General features: G+C 38.5%; 1 protein-coding gene across 1 annotated transcript; it reads left to right on the top strand.

The window, feature by feature from the left end:
• The first annotated feature begins 12,500 nt into the window (after positions 1 to 12,500).
• LOC129951902 (protein snail) lies at positions 12,501 to 13,860 on the top strand. The gene has a single exon (XM_056064260.1). The coding sequence runs from the start codon at positions 12,595 to 12,597 to the stop codon at positions 13,579 to 13,581; it is 987 nt and encodes a 328-aa protein (XP_055920235.1). The 5' UTR covers positions 12,501 to 12,594; the 3' UTR covers positions 13,582 to 13,860.
• Positions 13,861 to 14,669: the final 809 nt, after the last annotated feature.

Below are 14,669 nucleotides of genomic sequence, written 5' to 3'. Positions count from 1 at the left end.
TGCGTCGGGATATGACCCCATCCAAGAGCTCAAAGTTCATGACCATAAACAACGCCGTTTGTCCGTTGACCAGCTTCGAAACGTATGGAAGAGGACCCTAATTTTGGAAAAAAAATCATCTTTAGTGACGAGGCGCATTTTTGGATGAATGGCTCTGTTAACAAGCAAAATTGCCGTATATGGGACGACAGCAACCCACGCGAGCTTCACCAGGTGATAATGCATCCTCAAAAAGTTACCGTTTGGTGTGGACTTTGGGCCGGCATAATTGGTCCGTACTTTTTTGAGAACGAAGTGTGACGCGGTCACCGTCAACAGCTAGCGCTACGTAACGATGATAACTAATTTCTTATAGCCTAAATTGAACCATATGAACCTCGACGACATGTGGTTCTAGTAGGACGGCGTCCTTATTGAAAAACCCTTAATAAACTGGAACTTAATATACAGCATGCAAAGCTTTGATGACCAAAAAGGTGTTTTGCATCAAAATATAAATCAACGAGTCCCTTCAAAGACCCATGCAATTAAGAATAGTAGCCTTCCTTGGCTGTATGGTGCAAGATTACATTACTTATATGATGTCACGTCGTCGTCGGGATGCCGCCTATAGTCATTGGAGGCGGTACACGTAAGAGTTCGTAATTAACGGCAAAAAAAAAAAAATCTTCCACCAGCACAAAAAATGGAAATAATTATGGAATAACTTTCGCGATATCACTGCATGTGAACAAGATCGAAAGCTTTTCTTTCACACATACGTCCCTAAACTTTATCCCAACTTCTGATTCTCGAATTAAAAAGCAATCAACTGGTTGTAAACAGTTTTTTCATCTGTCTAATAATACGATAGGAGAACTTGAATCAAAGGTGAAAACCTTTGAAACTTCTATAAGTAAAGCTTTAAGAGTCTCTTGCCCAGTTAAATATAGCCGTAAAACCCTTCCTTCTTGGTGGAATGAAGAACTGTCCAGTCTTAGGAAAATGACGAGGACAATTCTCAATATCTGCCACAAACATACGTTTTACCAACCGTATAAAGACTCTCTTAAAATTTTCAAGCAAGCCCCGTCATCAGCCAAAAGACAAGGCTGGAGAGAATACTGTCAATCAATCGAAGACATAAAGGACTCCGCAAGGCTCAGTAAAAATTTATCAAAGGAACATTGTAATAGTTCATTTCTAAAAAAGCCTGATGGAACCTGGACAGCCTCTCCAGCCGAATCTCTTGAGCTACTGATGAAGACGCGCTTTCCGAGTTGTGAGAGTGATAACCCCGAACCGGTTGAAACCACAGAGCTAAACGTAGCTCATGTGGACCAAGTCAGTTCCGTTATAACCAGAGAAAATATTTTGTGGGCCATCAACACTTTTTCTCCATATAAAACCCCTGGCATGGATGGCGTAGTTATGCTTCAAAAGTTGCATCATGTGGCAGCTCCATGGCTGGAACAAATTTTCAAAGGATGTCTCCTTCTCAAACATGTGCCCATGTCGTGCAGACAGGTCAAAGTAGTTTTTATCCCGAAAGTGGGTAGGTGAGGCACGAATCCGCGAAAGATTTCAGACCAATAAGCTTAACATCTTTTGTGCTTAAAACCTTGGAGCGCATTCTTGATTACCATATTAGAGAAATCCTAGTTGGACGACCTCTCGAAAGCTCTCAGCATGCTTATCTTAAGGGCAAATCAATGGAGGCTGCCCTGCATTAGGTAGTGCGTATACTGTAGAATAAACAATCCATTATAAAGAATTTACTCTTGCCACCTTCCTAGACATAGAAGGTGCTTTTAACAACGTCCTTACTGAATCCATAGAAGAATCGCTCGTTAAGTTCGGTGTAGAAGACTTCATTCGAGAATGGATTATTTCTATGCTCAGTGGTAGGAAGATTCGAGCCACTCTAGGAAATTCAATCACAACAAAACACGTAAGAAGGGGAACACCCCAGGGCTGTGTCCTTTCGCCTCTTCTATGGCTTCTGGTCATGGATACAATTCTCAATAAATTAGAGAGATGTGGAGTGAAGGCGGTAGCCTTTGCGGATGATTTGGTGTCAGGAAAGTACACCTCTGTGATTAGTGAAATCACGGAGTCAGCTTTGAATAAATTTAGCAGCTGGGCCACGAGTTGTGGACTAGGAGTTAACCAAAGTAAAACTGAACTGTTGCTCTTTACCGCCAAAACTAAAGTACCGCCCTTCACGCTACCTGGACTCAACGGTCAAATCCTATCATTGTCTTCCAGTGCAAAATATTTGGGAGTTATACTCGACCCTTAACTAAACTGGAAACTAAATATTGAAGTACGGGTTAAGAAGGCCTGTGTTGCCTTCTACGCCTTCAGCAAAACTTTCGGCAAAAAGTGTGGACTTCAGTCGAAGATGATTTTATGGACGTACACAGCCGTAGGACCTCCAATCTTAATATACGGTTGGATTGTGTGGTGGCCTGCTCTAAGCAAAACCTATAATATTAATAAGCTAAAGAAGGTTCAAAGAACAGCTTGCGTGTGCACCACAAGGGCCATGCATACTTGCCCAAAGGACGCCTTAAACGTTATTGTGGATCTTCTACCAATCGACCTTTTTATTAAATACATAGTTTCCTGCAGCGCTATTAGGCTGAAGGAATCAAATAGCTAGTTGTCAAAACCTTACGGTCACAGCAACACTACGAAATTAATTCCCTCAGATATTATGTCGGAGGAAACTGACTACTGCACTCCTACTTTGAGCCTTGGTAAGGGTCTTTATATTATTTTCCCATCCAGAGAAGATTGGGACATGACATCGTGTCAAAAAGTTTCGACACAACCATCTTTACTGACGGCTCAAAGATGGAGTGTGGAGTTGGTTCTGATATCTTTTCTGAGTCCCTAAATGTAGCCAAATCCTTTAGGCTTCCTGACTTTGCTAGCGATTTTCAGGCTGAACTGCTGGCAATAAGGGAGGCATGTAAGATACTTAAACAAAGCCCAAACCAAAACCGAAATGCGGCTATCTTTACAGACAGTCAGGCAGCTGTCAAAGCCATTAACTCGGCCACATCCTCATCTTAATTGGTCCAGCAATGTCGCGATGAGCTTGCGAGCCTGAATATTAACCTCGGTGTCACCGTAATCTCTGTGCCGGGCCATAGTGGTATCTTGGGAAATGAACGGGCTGACGAGCTAGCCAGGCAAGGATCGGCCCTCCATAGCTAACTTGCGGAAATGGGTAACATTCCTGTTGGTAAAATCTTTTCTATCTACCAAACTGAATTAAACCGAAGGTGAAGCAATTTACGCAACTGCATTATATCTAGGAAGATATGGCCCACCTATAATAAGACCCGTACAAACGATCTTCTATGCAGGCCAAGACAAGACATAGCCGAGATTGTTGCGGTTTGTACCGGACATTGGCCTATAGGAGTTCATGCAGGGAAGTTGGGTATCTCTTACAACACCTTTTGCCGTAGGTATAGTGACCAATCCATTTCCTCTGCAAATGTACTGCTTTGGCAAACAGTAGAATGAAATACTTTGGAAAAGCATTCTTTCACGAACTTGATGAGCTATCTGAGACAGAGATTAGAGACCTAATCTTTTTTCTCAATGCGACAAAATGGCTCTAACATAATCGCTATGAAGCTTCTCTCTAAATCTTTCCCTTTCTATCACAGGTCAAATAAGTTTTTGTTATCAAAATGGCGGCGCACTACAGCGCTAATTGGATCTCAGGCTAGGTTGCCTTGAGATCGCCATTTCTACCTACCTTAAAATGTTACAGAGTTCTGATCCATTGTCATCCTCCCGTTTTTCTCAAAGGTATTTGAAAAAACTATTTTCAAACAGTTACAGGATTACCGTATGGATCAACAACCTCGTCCCTACCAATCTGTTTTTCTGACTGATGCAACAAGCATCGTAATATACAATGAAATGATCAAATGACACTGTTAACGTTATTGAACTTTGAAAAAATTGTAGTCATCCCGAGAAATAATTGTTTCTCCCCCGTAGAGTCTTGTACGCTGATTCATTTGTACTTTATCGGTTTAAAAACGAACGGTTTTCTATATACTATAAATGTCTCTGCTGAAGTTCCTCAGGAATCTGTCCTAGGACCTTTACTTTTTTCACTACATGTAAATGATTCGTCACAATTAAAAAGAAATTGTATGATGGTTTATATATTGACTATGCGTAATATGATGTTTTAGCTTTAATAAATGAGCTTTAATACACCTCATTCTGCAATGGTCAAAAAGGAACCGTCTTTGTTTAAATCCCATTAAATCAACAGGATATCATATCCATTGTAAGATCCATCCTTGATCCTTCGATTCTAAGCCGCTTAAAGTTGGAATACAAAATAATCTTGTCTTTTCTATCAAAGTTTTTTTATCAAAACTTGATGTATGTGACCTTTGTCCCCTTTTCGTGGTTGGTCCATATATTTCGATACAAGGCCTTTATTTTAAAATTATTGACAGTTTACAAAGCTGAAGCTCCAAAAATCTAGTTTCGATTTAATAAAATCAATTTAAAGATGAAAATTGTCAAACCGGAAAACATTTTACATTGTGCCAAATTTGTAAATCGGCAAAATGCTATTTTCGAAAATTCCAACATCAATTTTTAAGCCCTACCAGACAATTAAATGTTAGTTTTTATTTTTATTTTTTAATAAACACATGTTGCTTTAGGTTATACTCGGTTTTTTTCTGTAATCATAACTTCCCAATTTATTATTTATAAAATCCATAATTAGTTCGTGGTCTTTCCATTCCAAACAACATGCCAGGTAGTAGACAATGGACCATGAATCCTTGATGGATATATGAAAAAAAAAGAAAATAATATGTAAGTGTAATATCGCGTGAGGAAATTTTTAATAAATCCCCAGAAAGTACGCTGTAGGTTTTAAGGGTTTGCCCGACATGTGCGCATCAGTACCAGTACCAGTACCAATACCAGTATACCACAGAAGTCGCATATAACGCGGACTTACACTCACGCTAAGAACACACGAAGTATAATTGGATAATTTAGCTCCTTTTTGGGAAAATACTAGTCGAATGGGATTTCTCTCATATGGAGGGAAATCCGAACTCCAGGAAAGTACAGAAATTAAATGATCTTGCAGTGGTGATGATCATTGATCGCTCACCCCTCATTTTTCGTGTTTGTATGTTTCTGTTTTTGTGTTCAGCTCTGGTGTTTTTAAGCAACCAAATAAAATTAATTTGGAAAACATACGCGGATTTTTTGTTTTTCCATAATGGAAATACCTCATATTATATTCGGAAGGAATAAGTTTTTGGGTTTTGCTTATGAGACACGCAGCTCAGAAGGAATGTTTATTTTTATGTTAATTTTTGTTATCTAAAAGGATATTCCATCAGATGATTTTCTGATGACGTGACGACCAACGACGGTCGGTCGCCGTATGTTGTGAAAAAGAGAGGCTTAGCCAAATTGAAAGTTGTGACTTTTTCATTGGATTTTTAGATAAGAAGTTTTGGAGGCAAAATAAACACAGAAAAAAGGTACGATCTTATGTGTTAAGTTTGTGTTGGGTATTTGTTTTAAGAAAACATTTACTGCAAACAGAAGATAAACTCAGCCTACCGTAAGTACATAGAAGAATAAGTATGTCTTTGAAATCCTTTTTTATATTTATTTATAAACTGATGGACTCTGAAACTATGGAACAAGGACATTTGGTTTTATTTTTGTAATACTTCAATTTATCTTATTTTGTATGGATAGTATCTACTCAGGGACTATAAATTGTTTTCTTTTTTTTTGAAATGTTTTAGATATTGACTTATTTTCATCTATTCCCAAAAAAAACTAACTTTTCTGTGGTTAAAATTATTTAAAAACATATGTTTTTTTCTAACCATGTTTACATGAAAGATACAATCCAAAATGCCTGACTTTCATTGCCTTCGATTTTAATTGAAAAAAAAAGAAAGTCACAAATACATTATATACATATTAAAAAAATTAAGGGTCGAAATTAAAAAAAATACGGATGTATTTCCAAAAGCCAATTACATAAAATAAAAATTGGAAAAAACTCCAAAAAGTGGACTCCGAAATTCCAAGTTAGTTTATTTGTCTGTCCTTAACTAACAGCCTTAATAATTGAAGTCAATTTAAAAAAAAATACCACTTAAGTTTATTAATCGTTCTTGAGAGCTTAAATAAAAAATGGTCGAGTATCCTAAAATAGTATTGGGAACAAATAACTTTTAAACTCATACTTTAAAAACAAATAAACAATAAATTTCGTCCAAACAATTTCTCCATTTAAGTTTTAAATTATTATCTTATTAATTGCTAATTAAATGTGTACAAGCCCAAACTTTGTCATGTGTCAAAAAAGAAAATTGCTCATAGAAAATTGATTTTGATCGAAATCTAAATAAAATTGTTAATTAATTATTATTTAACACAACAACTTACTTAAGGTGGCGCTAGAACCTGTGTGAACTAGGGCCTCACCCAACAAACTTCTCCATGTAATTTGGTCCCTAGCTAGATGTCTCCAGTTTGGGTGAGGTCACTTTCCACTTGTGCGCGCCACCTAATCCACGGTCTTCCTCTACTGCGCTGTCCTGTGGGTGTGGATTCGAAGACTCTCCGGGCCGGAGCATTGCGCTCTACGTGCCCCAGCCATCTTAGTCGTTGGACTTTTTACCTTCTGGCTAAGTCTACGTCACTGTACAGCCCGTACAACTCGTCGTTCCATCTTCTTCTTCACTCTCCTTCGATGCATACGGTTCCGTAGATCACATGAAGAACTTTTCTCTCGAAACGACCCAAGGTGCTTTCATCCGCTTTTGTCATAGTCCATGCTTCTGCACCGTATAGCAGGACGGCTATGATAAAGATCTTATATAGGAACACTCTGGTTCCTAGAGAGAGGACTTTACCACTTAATTGCTTTCTTAGTCCAAAGAAACAGCGGTTAGCAAGAGTTATTTTGCGTTTGATCTCAGCGCTGGTGTTGTTTTCTGCGTTTACAGCGGAGCCTAGGTAGACGAAGTCCTTGACTACCTCAAAATTACGTCTGTCGATAGTGATGTTTGACCAAGACGTCGGTGTTGTAGGTCCTTTCTTGACAACAGCATGTACTTTGTTTTGCCCTCATTAACCGTTAAACCCATTTTTGCCCCATTTGACATCACGCTGACTTCTTCCGATTATATCAAAGTCATCATCATATTATGCTAGTAATTGGACAGACTTTTGCCTCTAGTATTGACGTGTGCGCCCTGGACTATTCTTTCAAGCAAGATGTTAAAAAAAACACATGACAGCAACTTGTTTAAAACATTTTTTGACATCGAAACGTTCTGTTAAGTTGTTTCAAACCTTTACGGAGCATCGTGAATTTTCATTGTCATACTGCACAAACGGACGAGTTTGGCAGGGATACCACAACTAAACATGGCTCTATACAGCTCGTCGCTGTAGCTTCTGTCATATGCGGCCTTGAAATCGATGAAAAGATGGTGGGTGTCGATTTGATGGTCTTGGGTTTTTTCCAGGATCTGGCTTATGTGAATATTTGATCAACTGTGGACTTTCCTAGTATAAAACCACACTGATAAGGAAATATCAGGTTGTCGACGATGGGCCTTAGACGTTCACATATTGCGGCAGAGAAGATTTTATAGGCGATATTAAGTAGACTGATTCCTCTATAGATGGTGCAGTTAGAGGGTCTCCTTTTTTCAGGATCGGGCAAACAATACTGGGCATCCATTCATCGGGCATGCTTTCTTTCGACCATATCTTAGAAAGAAGCTGGTGCATGCTCCTATCCAACTCATTTCCAGATGCTTTAAAGAGTTCGGCATTCAAGCAGCGCCAGCAGCTTTATTAGACTTCAGCTTAGATATGGCAATCTTTACTTCGTCTAAGTCGGGAGGACGGGATTGTTGGCTTTTGTCGTCTATGTTGAATGAATCATCCTGCCATACAGTCTGCAGAAGTGGTCCTTCCATATCCTCAGCATTTTGCGGTCCCACTATGTTGTTGCCACTTTCGTCTTTGCAGCTTTTATTTCTAGATTTATTTACCTGTGAATTTCGTTTCACTTGTTCATAAAACTTTCAAACTTCATTCCTGCTTTTAAACCTCTCAACATCTTCGACCGCACGCTTCTCATGCCCTACTTTTTCCTTTTGAGAAGTCGGCGTTCCTCTAGCCTCTTCTGCTCATAGAGCTCATGAGCATCTCTTGTCCTTTTATGCAGCGCCGCTTTGCGTGCCTGATGTTTGGCTGCATTTGCCTGCCGACATTCCTTATCAAATCAGGGGTTCCTTGTTGGTGGCTGTTTGAAACCCAGCACATCAGAGGCGGCTTCTATGATTGCACCTTGGCAATGTTGCCACTGGTTTTCAATACATTATGTTGGCGGCAGAGAATTTCGGGAGAGTTTGCTTGTAAATCGATCGAAAATGGATTTGGCGTTTGTAGTTGTTCGACTTTGTACCTTCTCCCAGCACCTCCTTGTTTCGTCTTGGGTCTAAAAGCCCGAAGTTCTACCTTGGCTACAACTAGGTAGTGGTCCGAGTCGATGTAACCTTCTTGGAAAGTTCGGACATCCATGATACTGGAAGCGTGTCTGGCGTCTATCGCAATATGGTCAATCTGGTTGACGGTAGATTGATCTGGAGAAGTCCAAGTTCCTTTGTAAATGTTGAAGTGTTTAAAACACGTACTCGCTACCATGACCGCAGCAAAATCTATGAGCCTGAATCCGTTGTCGGATGCGTTGTCGTGCAGGCTGTTCTTCCTGATTATTCCACCAAAGATGTCTTCCCTTCCTAGCTTGGCATTAAAATCGCCGAGGACTATTTTAATATCGTAGCTAGGGCATTGCTCATATGTTTTGTCTTAGAGCTCGAAGAACATATCTTTGGTGTTGTCGTCTTTCTCTTCTGTGGGGGCGGGGGCGTGCTCGCATATCAGGTTAATGTTGCCGAATTTAGCCTTGATGCGTATGGTCATGAGGCGCTCACTGATGCACCTATAGCTCAAAATTTCTTGCCTTAGTCTGGCTCCAATGACAAATCCGCATCCAAATAAACGCTGTTGGTTTTCGTGGTAGCAGTCACTTTAGTAAGTATCGCAGTTTTTTATCCTCTTTATGCCCGGCGCATCCCATCGTATTTCCTGAATGGCGGTGATGTCTGCTTTATAGCAGTCTAGGGCATATGCTAATTCTTCGCACCTAACATTCCACTTGCATATCCGAAGTTGGTTGTCCTTAATTCGTTTGCGTTGGTTGTCAACTGTAAATCTGTCCGTATCTGAGGCTTGTTGGTACTTCGCAACTATGAGGCTTTTACGTGGCCAGGAAGTCACCCCGACGGCACAACCCCCAGCCCGGAGAGCCACAACCTAAGAATAACTCCAAGGATGGGGAGCCGGATAAAACCGCTCCTTATAGGCCTGGGCTCCAAATATGTGGAAGAAGCCCTATAAGGTGTTCACTAAGTAGTTCAACCTTACTGGAACTGTAGACGCGGAAATTCGTCCGCTGCCGTCTGGATAAGTAGAGGTGCCTTAGTGGAAACACCTCTCCCTCCCTACCTTATTTGCTGCCCAAAACAACTTTCGACTGGTGTTGGAACCAATCTCCAGTTGAGGTACTAGTCACCCAATGTTCACCACGGGGAGGAGAGAGTAGGAGCTGATAGACAGAGGTGGGTTTTGAGAAAAACCTGTGAACGCTTGTGTCTTCTTGAATGCACATGCCTACTATATGAACATCACACAAACGGATTCTTATTTAAGCTTTCAATATAATAACTAATAACATTGTGCTAATAATTAAGAGTAAAATGTCTTGAAGTATTAATAAAAAAAATGTATGTACAGTCAATATTTAATATTGTTTTCCACAAAAATTGAATGTTCTGTTAGAATTTCTACATGCAATGCAAAAACATTATGACTCCCTAATTCATCGATGCTTGTATTTTAAAGTTCGCAATCAGAAGACAATGTTGTACCCGTGGCATAATGTTTGGTACTGTCATAATGGTTAGTAATGTCAAGCCAGAGGTGTTGCGTTCATTCCCTGCCTGTGCCATCTAAAAATTCTGCGGAAGGAATTGACAAATCCTTCAAGAGCAATTCTTGTCCTGAAAAGTGCTTTCTCAAATTAGCCGTTCGGATTCGGCTTAAAACTGTAAGTCCCTTCCATTCCTAACAAAATTAATCGCACACATGGTTGAGAGTTGTAGGTCAGTAGGCGCTAGTTCTCAACGGACTGTTGCACCACGCAATTTATTTTTATTATTTTAAGAAGGCATTGAGTACAGGCATCTGCAACTTTGAAAATCACTTTTTTGGGGGCGTGCCCTTGTTGTCAGACATAGAAAAGATAGTTATTTGGAAGTGAAAGCCTCATCCGTAACAAGTTTCTCCAAATACCCAACGGACAAACCTATAGTCAACTTTATTATTTAAATCAAAGGTTTAAATCAAAGGTTTTTAAAGAGTTTTTCGTGTAAGTGTGCTTAGGTACGTTCGTTCGTAGGTCATATCTCGAGAACCGTCAGAGATATCGACTAAAGTAAATGTTGTCTTACAAATATTAATATCAGAAGATGCATAAACGACTCCCAAAAAAATTGAGTAAGTGGTTTACTTCTGTTTGCAAAACTTAAAGATATTGGCTTAGTACTAATTTTATCTTATACACAAAATATTGTGTTTAACATTTGTTCAAATCTTTAGAAAAATCCGAATGACAGTTGTATTGTCTATAAAAACTAAACATCTACAAAAAAATATTCAAAATTGGTAATAACTGATTTTTGACTCGAATATTGCGCGAATCATAAAAGATTTTCAAATTAATTCATTCTATACAAAATACTGCCCTTAACAAACGTTTATCATCTGAGAAAACTTATATTAGCATGTTTTTAAAAAGGCAAATATACCTTTAAAAATTCTACTAAAAAATGGTTTTTGACTTAAATATCTCAGTAAAAAAAGCATATATTCAAATCGAACTTACGTATCTTATTTCATATGCAAAATATTGAAATTAGCTTTAAGTTGATTTGTTTTAAGAAAAATTCAATTCACAACAATTTCTTACGAAAAATAACGAAAACCTACAAAAATAATTAAACATTGGTAAAAAAATTGCTTCCGACTGAAGTATATTAAGACCAAGGGAATATGTTCACTTACAACTTTTTTGTATCTTCAACAAAATGTTGTTAGACTTTTATGTTGAAATCTCAGCCTTTTTGCACTTCCTTAGGCTTTAAATCTAAGTGTGCATTTTGTATTAATAGAACTTTTTATTGAAAACACTTTGAAACAAAATTTTCATTTTTTGTGTGGCCTGTTTTTACCTTCCTAACCTTCATACAAATTTAGTACTCAGTTATTCCTAGGTATGTGCTTCTTAAGGATCAAAACAAAATATTTAAACTTTACTTCAATTGATAGAACCAAGAATTGTTTGCACATAAATATTTTCCAAATTTTCGAAATAATATCGAAACTTCAATTCATCCACCATCCTAGATGACGGCTGAATTGTGAATGTGGTGACCTCTCTGCTCGCCTTGAAATGGAAATCATTCAATACCAAATAATTTCCTTTTGCAGAACAAAAGTTCATCAACATTTCATTCATTCATTCGACTTCTAATCAGATTCACTACCAAACCAAGACCAACCACCACCAATATTTTTCAATTCTCTAAACTCTCATTTCCCCTTCTAATCGGAAATTCATTGTTTTGAAAATAACAAAACCAAAATGGAAATGAAACATGCAGCTTCCTTTTATTTTTTCAAAGGTACCTTTATCGTCTACCTACACAAATCATAAATACCTGAGCTAAAAGAAAGAAAGAGAAGGAGATATTAGAGAACTGCTCGATCTCAAAACCAAGTGATCACAACACAATACCTTGTCTTCAGCTGGCTCTAAACCACCAAGAAGGGGCAACAAAAAAAGAAAAGATTTTTCAACCGACCAAGTACCAACCAATCCCTAAAATACAAAATATCGAAGGGGAATGTATTCAACTTTCTGAACATCGTTTTTCACGGTCCACGAACTCAACCAAAAGGTGAATGAAAGAACTTCACGCGTCGAGTATCCGTAAATTACGGAAATAGGCATCCATATTGTGATCGGAGCGGAGCGATACCTGCGCTGCGCTGCGGCTGCACTCTCTGCTGATGGTTTCTATGTGTGACAACTGACAACTGGTTTTTTCGTATTTTCTAAGGGGTGCCATACGTTTTATGGTCTGGTATTCCAATATTCCCAATCCCAATGCATCTCTCCTCAATAAATGCCATGTGAGGGATTTTCTGGGAGAATATTCGTGCATATGTTCCTGCAGGTCAAAATCTAAGGAACACAACAACAACAAAAGAAACTGAAAACGAGGGTTGATGTAGTATAAAAGGGAGTGTTGAATTCAAAACCTGTCATACACAGCCAACAGCTCAAGGTGTAAACATCTATAGAAGAAGTTAAGTTTTCGAACAATTTGGATATTTTTTTTACTGACGACGAAGATTTTTAAGAAACATTTTATCAAAATGAATAACTACAAAACGTGCCCACTCAAGAAGCGTCCAGTCTTTTACGTTGAACCTGCTGTCGAAATTGCACAGGACCAGAACGAGCCACAGGATTTATCACTCAAGCGCAAGGCCGAAGATGAGTGTCAGAGCGAAGCCAAACGTAACTTTGCCTTAAATTTGACCACCAAATCGGACTTCTACAGCTGCACTCGCCCAGAATCACCCTCATGCAGTGAAACATCGCGGAATTCCTACATCGATAACTCCTACAGCCCACCCAGCTCGGACAGGGATTACCCGAATATCCATCTCCGCGGTGTCAGCCCAATCAGCTACAAAAATGAATACGTCCAATATAACCCCATGACAGCCGTGTGGAACAACTTCAGCAACTACGGAGTCCCAGCACCAGTTTACAACTACCATCACATGACTCCTCCTTCCAGTCCTGGATCTTCGTCATCGTTTTCGGAGCCAGAGGATTTATCAATTCGAAATGACATTCCACTTCCTGCCCTCTATCATGTGTTCTCAGAAGCCCCAACCGCCACATCTGTCAGCCAGAAAAGCTACCGTTTCAAGTGCGACGTCTGCTCGAAGATGTACTCAACCTCGATCGGTCTGGCCAAACACCAGCAATACCACTGCAACCAGGAGAAGAAACACCATTCCTGCGAGGAGTGCGGCAAAGTGTACACTACCATGGGAGCTCTCAAGATGCACATTCGTACTCATACTCTGCCCTGCAAGTGCCCCATTTGCGGCAAGGCCTTCTCCAGACCATGGCTGCTACAGGGACACATCCGGACCCACACCGGCGAGAAGCCATTCCAATGTTCCGACTGTAACCGTTCGTTCGCCGATCGCTCAAATTTACGAGCTCACCAACAAACTCATGTGGATGTCAAGAAATACGTTTGTAACGTCTGCAATAAGTCCTTCTCAAGGATGTCGCTACTCAACAAGCATGCTAACTCCAATTGTACAATTACAATTGTTTGAGCTTAGTTATGTAAAGATGAAATTCGCGGGGAGGAGAGAGAGGAAGACAAAAAGAAGGAAAAGAAGAAGAATACAGCTAAAATACCAAAAATTAAATAAGACTTGAAAAAAACCGCTACTACCGAGAAGACTTCTGTGTACATAACTGATTGGTGCTAATTTTTTAATTTATTATTATTTTATAATTTTCAAAAATAACAATTTAAATTATGTTTAAAATTAAAAGTTTAAGAACGTGAAAGTTCTAGTCCTGGATATTGTTTATCTTATATTTATTATTATGAATCATGTTACAATAGTTTTTTAAGAAACAATTTTTATAATCAAATAAAAAATAAATATTGAAAAAATTAAATTTTTAAATCTTTTAATTTTGAAAACAAATTTGGTATTTCTGATTTGATGGTGGGGTTTTTCTATTTTGAAAAATGGGGTTTTTCAGGAAGTCTTACTATCTACCTAAGTTTGCTTAGACTTGCAGTTTTTGTTTACGTCATTTACAACTCTTTTTTCGATATTTCTACCTGAATTTTAATGAAAGAACCAATTTCACGATAGATTACTTAAAGGATTATCAAACGGATAAGGAACTTGGATTTGTTGTCATATCCGATGTGACTATTTTATAGCTGGATTTAGGAGCGGAAGTTGTTGCATCAATTGTTTTTCGTTTGAAAAGGATTTTAGTCTGATCTACTTTTTTAAATCAATCTGCAGATGCACTCAAAACACAAGTAACAATGCGGCAATGAACGTGGAAGAATATTTATGAGTTTTTTGATTAATATTTTTGACCAATCTTGTAAAAAAAATTTAAACTTAAAGAAATCAATTTTTCGTAAAAAAAAATGTATTTGAGGAAGAAAAAAAGGTTCAAGGTAGATGTATGTACAAACGTCAAAAATATCATTAATAACGGATTGAGAACGGACGATTTTTTAAGGAGTTATCGACAATTAAAAAAAATATAGGAATTCAGAAAAATGCGTGAAACTTTTATTTGAATTGACCTAATGGTCGATATCATTCAATGTGTGTAGATCATTTCGAGCTAATGTTGGCAATACCTTCGCTTCAAATGGCTTAAC

The sequence above is a fragment of the Eupeodes corollae genome, chromosome 3 (genome assembly GCF_945859685.1).
Source record: "Eupeodes corollae chromosome 3, idEupCoro1.1, whole genome shotgun sequence".
Taxonomy (NCBI): domain Eukaryota; kingdom Metazoa; phylum Arthropoda; class Insecta; order Diptera; family Syrphidae; genus Eupeodes; species Eupeodes corollae.
Note: the sequence above shows the minus strand (reverse complement) of the source record. Positions and strands in the feature narration are given on the sequence as shown.

Coding starts and splice junctions, on each gene's coding strand:
- LOC129951902 (XM_056064260.1), top strand. CDS start 12,595: ATGAATAACTACAAAACGTGCCCACTCAAGAAGCGTCCAGTCTTTTAC.